General features: G+C 51.9%; 2 protein-coding genes across 2 annotated transcripts; both read left to right on the top strand.

Moving 5' to 3' along the window:
- Window positions 1-6,857: 6,857 nt before the first annotated feature.
- On the top strand, window positions 6,858-7,525 carry C7H20orf141 (chromosome 7 C20orf141 homolog). Its single transcript, XM_016215796.2, has 2 exons — window positions 6,858-7,123; window positions 7,219-7,525. Exons 1-2 carry the CDS (start codon window positions 6,858-6,860, stop codon window positions 7,472-7,474), a joined length of 522 nt encoding a protein of 173 aa, XP_016071282.2. The 3' UTR covers window positions 7,475-7,525.
- Window positions 7,526-7,923: 398 nt separating this feature from the next.
- On the top strand, window positions 7,924-8,639 carry TMEM239 (transmembrane protein 239). The gene is made up of 2 exons (XM_087819294.1): window positions 7,924-8,027; window positions 8,111-8,639. Exons 1-2 carry the CDS (start codon window positions 7,924-7,926, stop codon window positions 8,637-8,639), a joined length of 633 nt encoding a protein of 210 aa, XP_087675420.1.
- Window positions 8,640-14,179: the final 5,540 nt, after the last annotated feature.

Raw genomic sequence — 14,179 nt, forward strand, 5'->3', positions numbered from 1 at the left:
GGGGCCTGGGCAGGGGGTCATCCATTAGTCAGTGCCGCTGGTCCTGAGGTCAGCAGAGGTATGGCTTGCTTTTCTGGTTTTGCTGCTTTTCTGCACCTGGAGCTGAAATACAACTGAGGCCTAGATGTTACCTCTAGGGAGGAAAGGTCACCCTGGGGAGGAGGTCCCACACACGGTACAATTGTCCTTTGCTAGGCACCCAGGGCTTTCCACCCTGGTGACCTTCTGTACCTGGCCCATTGTCCTTGCTCTTCTCATGTCTGTTTAACTGCCTACCAGAGCCACAAGGGCAGTAACCAGGACATGACCCACGCGGGTCCTGGTTCCCCCTTGGAGCTCTCTGCTGGATGGCACTGCAAGGTGCCAGGCACCAGAGAGGCACTTAGAAAAACTCTAGTGTCAGGTGTGTCAGGTAGGGGCTGATAGGTCTCGGTGTCCCGTCCACAACCCCGGCCATCCTGCACGTGTGCACGATCATGACCTTATGCAATGATGATTCAGCAGAACGCAACTGCGCATGCGGCAGCGCACTGCTTGCTATGGTCTATATAACCAGTGCTGTGCGCAATAAAAAGGAATCGTTCTCTCGATGTCGGCTCTGCGGGCCTTCTTTACGCTGGGGATCTCGACTCCGAAACACCCCTTTCAGCCTCCCTCCCTCAACATCAAGGTAGGCCCACCAAAGCCAAGGCTCCCTGAAGGGTGGACAAGGTCAGGGGCAGAAGAACAGTACTACAGACCAAGGCTTCCTGGGGTGGGGGTGGGGGATGGAAGGCCAGGACAGGCTCCTGTGGAGTAGAAGTGGGTTTGAACAAAGCCCCATCTGTCCATTTCCCTGTCTCTGGCATCCACTACCATCCAATTTTTGCAGAGTGTGAGGGGGAGAAAGGGGTACTGGGGCTAGGACATCTCAGCCTCCTGAGACTCCAACCCCCTCCAAGTTGGTCCCCACACAGCAGCCTAATCCTGTCAAGTTCCTCGTGGTTTAAGCCCCTACTAGGCTCACCTGCAAGACCCTTCATGACAAGGTTCTCCACCCACACCTTTCCCACCTCATCTCCCCATGCTCGCCCCCTGGCTCACATCCCTCCAACCACATAGGCATTCTAGCTGTTCCTCCAGTGCACCAGCCCCATCCAGCCTCAGGGCCTTTGCATGGTCTCGCCTCGTCATTCAGATTGCCTTTCAACGTCACTTGTGTCCAAGGGCCTTCCCTGACCATTCTGATGAAAGTAAGCTCCATTCTCTACACACACTGTGTCCTCACACTTTATTAGTATGTTGTCCTCAGGGCGCTCAACATGACTGAGATTATCTTGTTTAATTTGGTATGTGTGCCCTGGCTGGTTTGGCTCAGTGGTTAGAGTGTCGGCCCTCGGACTGAAGGGTCCAGGGTTTGATTCCAGCCAAGGGCACATACCGCAGTTGCGGCTCAATCCCCAGCCCCAGTCGGGGTACATGTGGTAGGCAACCAATTGATGTGTCTCTGTCACATGGATGTTTCTCTCTCTCCCTTCCACTCTCTCGGAAAAGGCGATGGAAAAAATATCCTCGGGTGAGGATTTTTTAAAAAGCTGTTTCGTGTTCACTGTTGGGTCCCTCCTCCCCTGCAGCAGGAGGTAAGCAACCCTCCAAGAGACCCTTTTGCATCAGATGTTCACAACTGCACCTCAGGATCTAGAAAAATCCCTGATCCCTAGTCAGTCATCAAAAAGTATGTGTGTAACATACTCAAGATTAGAGAGAAACAGGCAGAGCTGGAGGGACGTTGACCTTTCCCAACAGTACCAGGTTTTGTGGGGGGACACCTGCCCCCACAAAGGGACTGGCAGGATAGGGCATGTTGGCCACCTCCCACCATTTCCTTAGGAGCTGGGATTTGCAGGACATTCATATCTTTTGCATCCCATGTACCCCCATCCTCCTTCTTACCCCTTTGTACCCCTTGTCTCTCTGCCCTATTGCAAACTTTAGGGCCCCTTTACATCCCTCTAAGCCCTTGAGCCCCTCAGCGCCTTCTATTTTCTTTTTTAATCCTTACCTGAGGATATTTTTTTCCATTGCTTTCAGAAAGAAGGGAAGGGAGAGAGAGGGAGGGAAGAAGGGGAGGGAGAGAGAGAGACAGAGAAACCTCCATGTGAGAGACACACGTCAGTTGGTTGCCTCCCGCATGTGCCCAGATTGGGGCTGGGGATCAAGCCTGCAACCGAGGTATGTGCCTTGGCCAGAGTCTAACCCTGGACCCTTCAGTCCCCAGTCCGATGCTCTAACCACTGAGCCACACAGGCTAGGGCTCCTCAGCCCCTTCCCATGCCCCTTTATAACTTCCTCACCCCCTCACCGCCACTGTGCTCCCAGCCAGGCTACTGCCTTTGGCCCTTGCCACGGGGTACCTGGGGCTGCAAAGCCACCAAGCCTGGAAGCAGGTTCTGGAGGTAGTAGCTCCTAGGGTACAATGACAGGTTTGCACCCAGGTAGAACCCGACCCCCCAAATCAAGTCTGTTCCTGCTTGTCACTACTGAGCCAATAAGCAGAGACAAGTTTGAATCATTTAGGAGTGTTTATTTCTTATTGCTGGCAATATGGAGTGAGCAGCAGGCTTCACGCCCTGGGAAAAACCCCTGCTCCCTACTTTCTCCTGCCAGCTAGCTGATTGTATAGGGGTAGGAAAAATGTGCAGCTGGGAGCGTAGCAGGGCAAGGGAAGTTTTAGGGTCTGCAGCTTGTGTGTCTGCGTGCAGGAGCTCAAAGTACCAGAACAGGGGGACTAATCTTTTATGATGTTAAAAAACAGCTCAGCCAGTTCCTGGGACGGGAGAATGGTCAGCATTCCTGAGGCAAACTCTCGGAGGGGGTCAGGGTCCCAGCATATCAGCCAAGTTAAAGCATGTCCTGTCCTTGGTCAGCTCTCAAAATGTATTTTCTTTTTTGAGTAATGGACCCATCTGGGCTTCTTCGAGGCCGCCTTATTTTTACAGACCTGTTTTCCTTCTTGCAGCACAGCTTCCAGTTTCCCAGGGTCTGTAAGAAAGCCTCTTAGCTATACTTAGTAAGATAATAATCGTTGAACAACTGTGGTTCTACTCCGATTACATGCCCTTCCCCTATCTGTGGGTTTACTCAGCCAGAGCCCTAGCCCCAGGAGCCAGGTAGAGAATCTTCTATAGCCTCACAAGGGCGAGGCTACTTTGCAAGCACAACTGAGGCAGACTTGGTGGGAATAGCTGCCTTAAGGGATCTTGAAGGGCTGGGCAGATGGAGGTGGAGAGGATCAATGACCTTGGAGCCATCCTGGTTTAATTTCACATCAGGTTTCTGCCATTTACTTGTTTGGGTACCCTTGAATAGTAATTTCACCTCTTTGAGCCTCAGCTTCCTCATCTGTAAAATTGGAATGATAATATTTACTTGTCAGTATTACTGTGATGATAAAGTGAGATTATATGTAGTTCCCAGGGCCCTGGCATTAATCAGATGAAATAAAGATGGAGAAAACAGCTTAACACAGTCCTCTTGCTCCCACGTATGTGGATGGAATAAAACAATATTCAAAAGAAAGGAGGCTATGTGTTTGGCTGCACAAATAGAAAAGTAGTTGCCTTGCTGGCTTGGCTCAGCGGTTGAGCATCGACCTATGATCCAGGAGATCGTAGTTCAATTCCCAGTTGGGACACATGCCCAGGTTGCAGGCTCAATCCCCAGTAGGACTGGGGATCTCTTTCATCATTAATGTTTCTCTCTCTCTCCCTCTCCCTTCTTCTCCAAAATCAATGAAGAGATAGATAGATATAGATATAGGTATAGATATAGGTATAGATATATAGATTTTTTTTTTAATAAAGCTTTAAAAAAAAAGTAGTGAAATCTACTGCCTACCTGTGTCTCCTAATCTTCTGTCCTGGTGCTGAGGCAGAACTCACTGCCAACTAGGTGCCCCCCTTACGGTGCAGGTGAGCCTTACTGGGGACTCCCATGGCACCTAGATGCACAGGAGGCTCCTCCCCTCATCACACCTCCCCCACTGTCTCTCCTTTGTACATCAGTGTCTTGGAGAGCCTCGTTCCTCAGAGTGTGGCCAAGCACCAACAGCATCAGCATCCCCTGGGAGCTTGTTAGAAATGCAGAATCCCCAGACCTACTGAATCGGAACCTGCATTTTAGCAAGGTCCCCAGAGAACTCTACCCCAAGAGAGTCCTGTGCACATTAAAGGTTAAGAAGCACTAGGTGGAGGTTAAAGCACCTGCACTTAAAATGCGTGAGATTCACAACTTTCTGAGTTTGATAGTGTTTGATGCTGCCGCTGGTTATTTCAAGCCACAAGAATACATCCATGTAACATTAGGAAATTGTTATTTCATTCATCCTGGAAGGCTGTGTTCCCGATCTCCACACTATGACCCTATATTGATTTGCTTTTTTATCTTTAATATGTTTTTATTGATTTTTTTTTTTAAAGAGAGAAGAAAGGAGAGAGAGAGAGATAGAAACATCAACATCAATCAGCTGCCTCCTGCATGCCCCCTGCCAGGGATCAAGCCTGCAGCCTGGGCATGTGCCCTGACCAGAATAAAACCGGGACCTCCTAGTGCATAGGTCAGTGGCCAACCACTGAGCTACACCAGCCAGGCTGTTTTTTGTTTTGTTTTTTTATGAAATTATTTTTTATCAAAATACTTGGGAATATAGTTTTAGAGGTAACTCACATTTTTTTCTTGTATTTACCTTTATGCTTCTTTGCTATTTCTTGATTTTTCTATATTTAGATGTTATCTGTGGATTTCCTGCTATGAAATTAAGACTCTCGATTTCCTCTCACCCTCCCACTCATTCACATCCAAATACACAAACATAACTTCCCCTCCTTCCATTTTGCCAAAAGAGCCAAATCACTGGAGTCAATATGCAGAGCTTATGTTATAACCATGTAAATATTCAACTTTTTGTTTCCCTGGAGTAATTACTTTATTATTGCTTGGTTTTCTAAGCATCAATTGCAAATTCAATCCCAAAGTTTCCAACAGAACTGAACATTTGTTTTAAATATGTCTAAACACAGATAATTAATTTCATCTTCTTCTGAAGACATTCCTCTTTGAGCATCTATCTTTTGATCCTGGGCTGGTTTGCTTTCTTTTTTTAATAGTTTATTGATTTTTAGGGACAGGAGAGAGAGAGAGAGAGAGAGAGAGAGAGAGAGAGAGAAACATCAATGTGAGAGCACAATATCGATCAGCTGCCCTGAGGATCGAGCCCATAACCCAGGCATGTGCCCTTGACCAGGAATCAAACTGGCAACCTCCTGGTGCATGGGATGGTGCCCAGCTAACTGAGCCACACCGGCCAGGGCACTTGTTTTCTTTACCTGGGAATGCAGCTGACATCCCAGGCCTCTCTCATCATTCCTCTTCTGTGTTTAGTCTCATTTCTTAAATCCCAGATTGTCCTCTTTCTTAGTGTAATGCCTTGTTTTTCTGAAGCACATCCTCCAGAAACTTTCTAAGAAAAGGTGTATGCAAAATCAAATTTTTGGGACCTTGTATAGCTTAAAATGTCTTTATTATGCCTTCACTTGAAATCATTTGAACAAATACATGTTTCTAGGTTGAAAATAATTTTCCCTCAGAATTTTGTGGTCATTGCTTTATTACTCTGGGAAGAGCCAGAACAAAGGCAATCAATAAATGGTCCTGAGGGCTGGTGGCGTTGGCTCCATGGACTGTTGAGCTCATCACCACCAAAGACGTCAAGGCCACCAAGCTTGAGTCTTTGGACAAGGCCTGCTGGAGGCAGGTATGCAGCCTGATTCTCTGTCTCCTCCTCTCCTAGGGACTGTACCTCTACTGTCCTCCTTGCCCCACCCCCTTCAGTTTTCCTTCAAAGTATGATATGTGGACAATGATTAAGTCCTCTCAGTTATGGCCCATTTCCATTCTTGCCTTTCAAGTCACTAAACTGAGATGTGTTGGAACCATCACCCAATTACAGATTATCAATGGGGGTAGATTTCTTTCCTAGGTGACCAATCCCTTCATTACATGTTCATTTTCTTTAATTTCACTCTCATACAGTAACTCTAACCTCCAATTTAGGGGTTACCATGTTGTAGCTTTCTATGCCATTTCTGGAATCCCAGGATCCCAAACATCTCCTATAAACCATAGAACTTAAAATGCTTAAACGGCTGCCTCTTGCCCCACTCCCATGTAGCAGGCCACATGGGAGCCCAGCCCTGGAAAGCCTCTGGTTTCTTCCTGACAGAGTCTACCTCTGCATTCCAGGGCTGCAGTCCTGAAAAATCACCCACAAGGGTCCACAGGCATCACCCTACTCTCAGGGGAGAAAGCACTGGACAGGAAGATTGAATGACTTCTCCCTGGACACAGCTCCGAGCACTGGCAGGAAAAAGAAAGCAGCCCCTTTTCCCTTGGTCAGCCACCCATGTAGTGATGGGGTTAGAATGCCTTCTTGGCAACTCAGATCCCCATGGGGGGGCCCTAGGACAGGGAATTAGCAGAAACAAGAGGATGAGTCTTAGTTCTCAGAAAGAGCTGACCCCTGGCTAAGCCCCACCTGAGCCACTAGCTGCTTATGAGGCCAGAAACTGCAGTAGCCCCTCCCTACCCCAGAGCCCCACCTGACAAGAGGTCACAATGTCCCAGCTGCCCAGTCCCAGAATGGCTGACAGAAGTGGGAGGAGGTGAAGAGGGTTGGGTGGGTGGGTGGGGAGGGGAAGATTCCCAAGGAGCCCAATTCCCCACTCCCTGAGCTCATCCTTGAGTGTCTGCCATCCCCTCCCACCCCCCACCCCCCCCATACTCCCTCCCAGCTCAGCCCCTTTCTGTAACCACCTTCCTCCATGACCCAGCTCTGCTTACCCAGGCCTGAAGCCCTTGCTTATCCTATCCCTGTCCCTCCCAGGGGCCTGGGTGCTGGGGAGGGATTAGGTAGTCCAGTGGGTTCATGTGTGTTCTCCTGGGGCCTTAGCCGGGCCCAGCTCCTGGACAGTGTCCTAGGGCTGGGAGCACTGGGGTTGACAATTCGGGCAGTCTTTTCCATGGCTGGACCAGCCTTGCTACTGCTGGTGCTACTGGTCAGCTTCCTGGCCTTCGACCTGCTCCACAGGTAAATGGGCAGCAGCCGGGCAGGTGGGCAGGTGGAGGCAAGCGAGCAAGTTGGTCAGCCTCTGGAAGCCCAGCTGCTACCCTCTCTCTCCACAGGACCGCAGGTCCCACCCAGCCACAGCACACACTTCTCGCAGGAGGCCAAAGCCAAGGGGCCGGCGAGGGTCCAAGACAGCAGGAAGCTCTACTCCTGCGGACAGTGTCAGTCACGGGACGACTCAGCCTCCAGGAGACTCTGCTACTGCTGGTTCTGGGCCTGGAGCTGCTCCTAGGCCTGGAGCTGCTCCTGGGAGCCCAATGCATGCCCTTGGTCCTGCTTGGCGTGATTTTCTGCCTCCATCCTTGGGCCTGACTGCCCTCCAGAAATACACTGGCCATACAGCTCCTTCAGGACTCCTTTGCTCCATCCTGGGCTAGGCAGGTGGGAGGGTACCCCTTTGCCCCCAGCCTGAACCTCAGTGGACCTCTGGCAATGACAGAAGGTGAGATAAGGGACAGGGAGCCCAGGCAGGATGTGACAGCCATCTCAGAGCCTGCAGATTGGGGCTGGTCTTTCTGGCCTCCTCTCTGGTTCTAAAGAATGAAGGTCCAGAGAGAAAGACTTGCAAGAGAGCAGAGTGGGAATCGTTATCAGCCAGCAGGGAAAGGACAGGGATCTGAGAGGGCTTTCCACAAGAAAGCGTGAGGAACTACATCTGTGGGCTCCCACGCTCCCTTGCCAGCCTGAAGGGTCCACAGAGAGAAGCTCACACCCTGCAGTGGCTCCTTTCTTGGCGGGACCCCACCCCAGTCCGGGTCACAATGGGGCTCCTCTGGGGAGGGGGGAGGGAGAGTGAAAGAGGGGCTCAACTCTGGCTGCCAGGCCATCCTGGGTGCTGCAGGAAGCAACATGACTTAGGGACCTCTGCCCAGAGGTAAGACCTAGACCCCAGCTCAAAGTCCCACCCCACCCACAATGGTGCCCTCCTGGCCCCTGCACCCCTACCTTCCCTGAGGTGCCAGGCATCTCCAGGGCTGCTCCTGCAGCTGGCCGAGCCCTCTCCCCAGGTGCACCAGCTGTGATGCAGCAGCCTCGAGTGGAGACAGATGCCATCGGGGCCGGCGAGGGGCAGCAGCCAGGGGTGCCCTGGTCCACCTGGGTCAACCGGCAGGACTGGGTGCGCTGGTGCTCGTACCATGTGCCCCAGAGCTGGACCCAGTGGTGGGCCACGTCGACCTGGCGGCAGCCGCTGCAGCGCGTGCTGTGGAACCTGGAGGGGATCCTCTACCTGCTGCTGGCACTGATGCTGTGCCACGCCCTCTTCACCACCGGCTCCCACCTGCTGAGCTCCCTGTGGCCTGTGGTGGCCGCGGCATGGCGCCATCTGCTGCCCGCTGTCCTCCTGCTGGTGCTCAGCGCCCTGCCGGCCCTGCTCTTCACCGCCTCCTTCGTGCTGCTGTTCTCTACGCTGCTGAGCCTGGTGGGCCTCCTCACCTCCATGTCTCACCCAGGCTACGCTCAGGACTTGGACCAATAGAAGGGCAACCCATCCCGCTGCCTGTGTCTGTTGAGCCCTGGCCTAGGGCCTGAGGCCCCGGGGGAGCGGGAGGGCAGTGAGACCAGGGCCTTCCTGCTTCAGCAGGCCCAGACTTCCAGCCCCTGGCACTGGTTGTGGCATGGGTGATGTTGCTGGAGCCGGCAGGGTAGACTGGCCTGACCCTGGGCACCTCCCTCAAACCAGTGCTGCAGGTACCTGGTGTGGGAGGCCAGGGCCTTTGAGGAGAGGGGCAGGGCAAAAGGCTTAGCTAGGGGCAGAGCTTGGCCAAGCCACCAAGAGCTTCCATGTGGCTGTGGTGACACCACTTGGGGCCCCCTTAGCAACTGGCAGTATCTTTTCTTGCCGCTATCTCAGCTTCAGACTCACTGAGAACTGCCACCTGGGTACCCTTGTACTTGCCAGTTCACCCATGAACCCCCTTTCCACTTGCCCAAGCTCTAGAAAGGACCCACTGACAGAAGCCTAGCTAGAAGAGGGCTGGCCGCAAGTCCCATGAGACTTAAACTAACTCACCTCTCAGACCTGTCTGCCGGGACATTCCCCCACTCCCTGGACACCTTAGCTCCTGCCTCAGTCCACATCCCCAATGCTGGAAAATGGGCTGAAGAGGGTAGTGAGGTTCCCAGAGAGTACCCACTCTTTAAGTCTCCTGAGGTCTGTTCTGGAAAAACAAGTCCCATTTCACCCACCTGCACCATATGTGGCCTTGGCCAGTTAATTCGTCTGAGCCTGTGCTAAGCGGGTCCCAATCCTGCCATGGAGTTGAGTGAAAGGCAATACCTATATGTGAAGTACTCTGTAAAATCCAGGAAACAATAAGATCTCATATTGAACTCTTAAGAACAGTCTGTAGGCTCAAAAGATCTTTTGAGCCCTAAGGCTATAGAAAGGACAGGAAACTTCTCTAGGCCGCGGGAGAAATATTCTGTTGTGGCTATAATTCCAGTGGTAAACAGGATGGATGGGTATGGACAAGATGTAAAAATGTGTCATGAAATCTCAAAATCTGCAGATGTTGAACTCTTCTGATTGTGAAATGCTTGGGCCTGGGGCTTAGTGCCAGGAGATGCTTCCACGGCTATATGAGTGGGAAAAGCAGAGCCCGTGGTTTCAAAAATGGACCCAACTGTTCATTGCACCAGGAGGGCCTTGAAAGGTGGCATTCCCAATGCCCAGGGTGCTGGCAAATCTGATAGCCCTCCAAGCAAAACAGTGAGTGATCAACTGTTAGCAAATAAAGCACGATAGACAGCTTTACCCACAGCTAAGACCCAATCACCTGACCCTCCAACTCCTGCCCAACCCTGACCTACTACCGTACACCTAACCCTAAAAGCTCTGCTCCTAAACCCCTAGACCCAAAGTCCCCTTCTCCTGCCACCTAAATACTCAAGCCCTGAGGACCAGCCCCTAGAACCCAGGTTCATTTTCACCAAAACCCACTTGCTGTGGAGTTTCATAACCCTGCATGCCGCTGGTTAGATGCCTTCAGCATCCATGCCTGAAACCCAGGCACAGTCTTTCCTTGCCATTTCCTTGTGATTCTCCCTGAAATATGGCCTGGCACAAGGGCTAGGCAGGACATGAAGGTAGTATAGCCTCGTGGTTAGCATGGGTTCTGGTGTATTTGCTGAAGCTGGGTTTGAATCCCAACATGGTCACTTTCTATCTCCATGGCCTCGGTGGAAACTGCTAAGCCTTCCTGAACTTTATTTTCCTCATGAGTAAAACAAAGGTAAGAACACCTGTCTTAGGGCTCCTGTGGGGCTCCTGGCATGTGGGTGAAGCTCCTAGACTGACTCCTAACTCCACGAACTGTAGCTATGCTGTTGCTATTCCATTTTAGAGATGAGAAGGCAGGTTCGAAATAGCCGCTTGCCCAGACCAAACACATCGGGGAACAAGAGGTGGGCAGGAGCAAGGAGAAGGCCTCTTCCTTTCCCCACATAAATACAGAGTGGGGCAAAAGTAGGGTTACAGTTGTCCGTAGGGAAAATAATACAAAAATAATACAAGAGTAAACCGTTTCGTGTACTCACAACTGTAAACGTATTTTGCACCACCCTGTGTGTACCTCCCACTCTCCTGCCCTGCTGGTGTGGGGTAGGTGGTACAACTAGACTGCGCAGCAGATGGGGAGTACTTATCAAATTAGATCAACACAGCCTTAGCCGATTTGGTTCCATGGTTAGAGCGTAAGCCTTCCGACTGAAGGGCCCCAGTTCAGTTCTGACCAAGGGCCCATACCTGGGTTGCAGGTTCAATCCCTGGCCCCGAGGGCTGTGTGGGAGGCAACCCATCAGTGTGTGTGTCTCACATCGATGTTTCTCTCTCAAAAGCAATGGGAAAAATATCCTTGGGGGGATTAAAAAAAAAAAATTTAACATACCCTGTGACCCAGCAACCCAAAATGAATTTTCACCAAGGCCCCTTCACACTTTGCTCAAAGTGTGGTCCCAGGACCAACAGTATAGGCCTCAGCTGGGAGCTGGTTAGAAATGCAGAGTCTCAGGCCCCACACCAGGCCTGTGGAATTGGAGCCTGCACTTTAACAAGAGTCCCGGGTGATACACATGGACACTGTTTGAGAAGCACTGCATAAGGGGGTGTATCTGAGAGTAATGATGGTACTGTTTTGGTGGTGGCAGGAAATGAGAAAGGTGTGAGCAACAGAGAGGAGGCAGCAGTTAGAAGGGGTGGCAGCTATAGAGATTGATCTTGAAATCCTAGCTTTGAGTGGAAAACAAATAATACAATTCTTTTAATGCAAATTTAAAATGCATGCCAACAGCCTGGCCGGTGTGGTTCAGTGGTTGAGCGTCCCCCTAGGAACCAAGAGGTCATGGTTCCATTCCCGGTCAGGGCCCTTGCCTGAGTTTCCCCTCGATCCCCAGCAGGGGGCGAGCGGGAGGCCCCTGATCAATGACACTCTCATTGATGTTTCTCTCCCTCTCTCTAAAATCAATAAAAAATATATTAAAAAAAAAAAATAAGATGCATGCCAACAAAACACTTTGGTGGGGGGGGGGCCAAGAAGGCCTAGAAAACAAAAACACCATGGACCGGCTGGCTCTAGGGGCAGGCAGGGGGAGGGGAGAATTCGGATAAAGAACGAAGGGAGGGAGCCTGCGGAGACTAAGAACTGGTATCAGGCACATAATTCCAGAAATCCCTTTGGGTGTAGATCAAATAACCCTGTTAGAGTTAAAAGGCTTAAAAACGCGAGCGCGGGGCGAGCGAGCTGCTGGGATGAAGGCGTCCTAGGCGTCCGGGTTTGGGGCAAGAAGGGGGGCTGAGCTGTTCCGTTGGCCTGAGCGACCTGGGCGGCTGAATGCGGAGATTCGCCTGTCCCCCCGCCCCCCAGAACCCCTCCGACAGGACAGGCTGGGGGGTGGGGTCCAGTGGCCCCCGCGGCCGGGCCGGAACAATACCGGGTAGGGCGGGGAGTGAGAGCGCGGCCGAGGCGCGGCCCGGAGGCGCCCCGCGTCCGAGAAAACAGGCTCCGCGGCGGCGGACGCGCATCGTGGGGCCCGCGGGGGCGGGAGGCCCGAAGGTAGGACGGTCCTCCGCCCGAGGATCGGGGGCCAGGAGTCGCCGCGGCCCAGGCGCCGCAGGGCCCGAGCGTGGGGTGTGTGGGGGGGGGCAGCACTTGAGAGCGTCGGTGGCCATCCTGGGGGAGGAGAGGGGACCCCCTCGGACGCGCGCGTGCCGGGAAAGGCGGAGGCTGCGGCCCGGCGGGGGCGAGGGAGGCGGCTCTGCCCCTCAGCTGTCCGCCGTCACGGGAACTGGGGGAGACGGGGTCCGGCGGGAGGGGCCCCAAGAGCCGGGGCGGGGCCGCAATCCTCCGCGCTCGGGAGAGGGGCCGGGCGACGCGCGGACGGCATCGGGGAGGGCGCAGACCGCGGGGCAGAGCGGGGCGGACGGGGATCTGGGGCTGAAGAGCGCGTCCCAAGGCTGGTCGGGGTTGGAGGGCTGGGGCGCCCACACCGGGAGCTGCTAGGGAGCCCTCGGGAAAAATCGCCAGCGCGGGAAGCTCAGGTTGCGGGCCCGGCGACCGACGGTGCCGGGGCGCCCTCTGGCGGAGACCCGCAGCTCTGGCGGCGGAGAGTCGGGCTTGGCTGAGCTGTGCGAAGGGAGCAAAGGCCCATCTCACCCGCCAGGCGAGGGCGGATTCCGGGCCGGGAAGGGTCATCTCCTGCCCACTGTCCTCACGGGGGGCATCGTGGACTCCTCACCGCTTATCCCAAATCTTCAGTCCGGGTCCCCCGACCAGAAACCCAGAGGCACAGAGGGCTGAGCCCCTGAGAGCCCTGGAGAGGGAAGGGCCCGGCTCCAGGCGTCCCCGCCGTCCCAGACTCCTCGCCCAGCCGCGGTGCCTCCCCATTCCTCCCGGAGTGAACAGCCCTGAGCAACCAGCTTTGGACAAGTTAATTTTCTCTGCTGAGCAAACATTTCCATCTATATTTTGGAGCTTGCGTTCTTTATATTGCCTTCTTACCTTTTAAATATTTTCCATTTTAAAACTAAAAGAACTTGATTTAAGTTCTGTTGCTTCTGTCATATTTTCTGGCCTGCATCTTCAAATGTTTAACCAAAACACAATTTTTGAAATTGATATGTGCTACTGCATACTTGCAGGATATTTGTAACATGAGTGAAGGTTGTGAAGCCCTCTGAACTGAAGGATTCCACATGGATCTAAAAGCCAGACATTCTCAGGATAGAACCCCTTCCTGTGTTCATCTTCAGCCTGTGCAAGTTGGGGTTCCCAGACACATGGAATTGCTGTTCATAAGCACCTTTGATGTGATACTGATTTAAAAGGAACTGCGTCTGAGGTTGCACCGTTAGACATTATGTAGATTACTCTAGAGTTTTGGTAGTTAACCTTTATCCAGTTAAGGAAATTCCTTTCCATTCCTAGTTTGCTGACAGTTTTGATTGTGAATGGATGTTGAGCGATAAAATTCTTTTCTGCATTTACCACAAGGACTGTGGTTATTCTACTTCATTCTGTTTATATGGTTAATTACTTTTTGGGGTGTCTTTTAATATTAAACCACTCCTGGAAAAATCCATCCTGGTTTCCTTCTAATTGACATATAATTCACATGCCTTTTACATACAAATAAAATACTCAAGTCTTGAGGATATAACTCAATGAATTTTTACATATTTGTGTGTGTGTGTACATGCAACTACCACCCAGATCAAGATAGATAACTCTTCCAATATCCCAGAAAGTTCCATTATGCCCTTTTCCAATCAATACCTCTCCCAAAAGGTAACCACTATTCTGACTTCTATCACCATAAATTAGCCTATTCTTGCCGTTGTACAGAACAAAATCATAAAACATGTACTCTAGTGTCTGGCTTCTTTCAAGGCTACATCTGTGAAGTTTATCCATGTTGTTGCCTCTATCAGTAGTTTGTTTTTCTTTATTAGTGTGTACTGTCCCTTTGTATGGGATGACAAAAATTTATCCACTCCCTGTTGATGGACATTTGGTTTGTTTC

Source organism: Miniopterus natalensis, chromosome 7 (genome assembly GCF_054644295.1).
Source record: "Miniopterus natalensis isolate mMinNat1 chromosome 7, mMinNat1.hap1, whole genome shotgun sequence".
Taxonomy (NCBI): Eukaryota; Metazoa; Chordata; class Mammalia; order Chiroptera; family Miniopteridae; genus Miniopterus; species Miniopterus natalensis.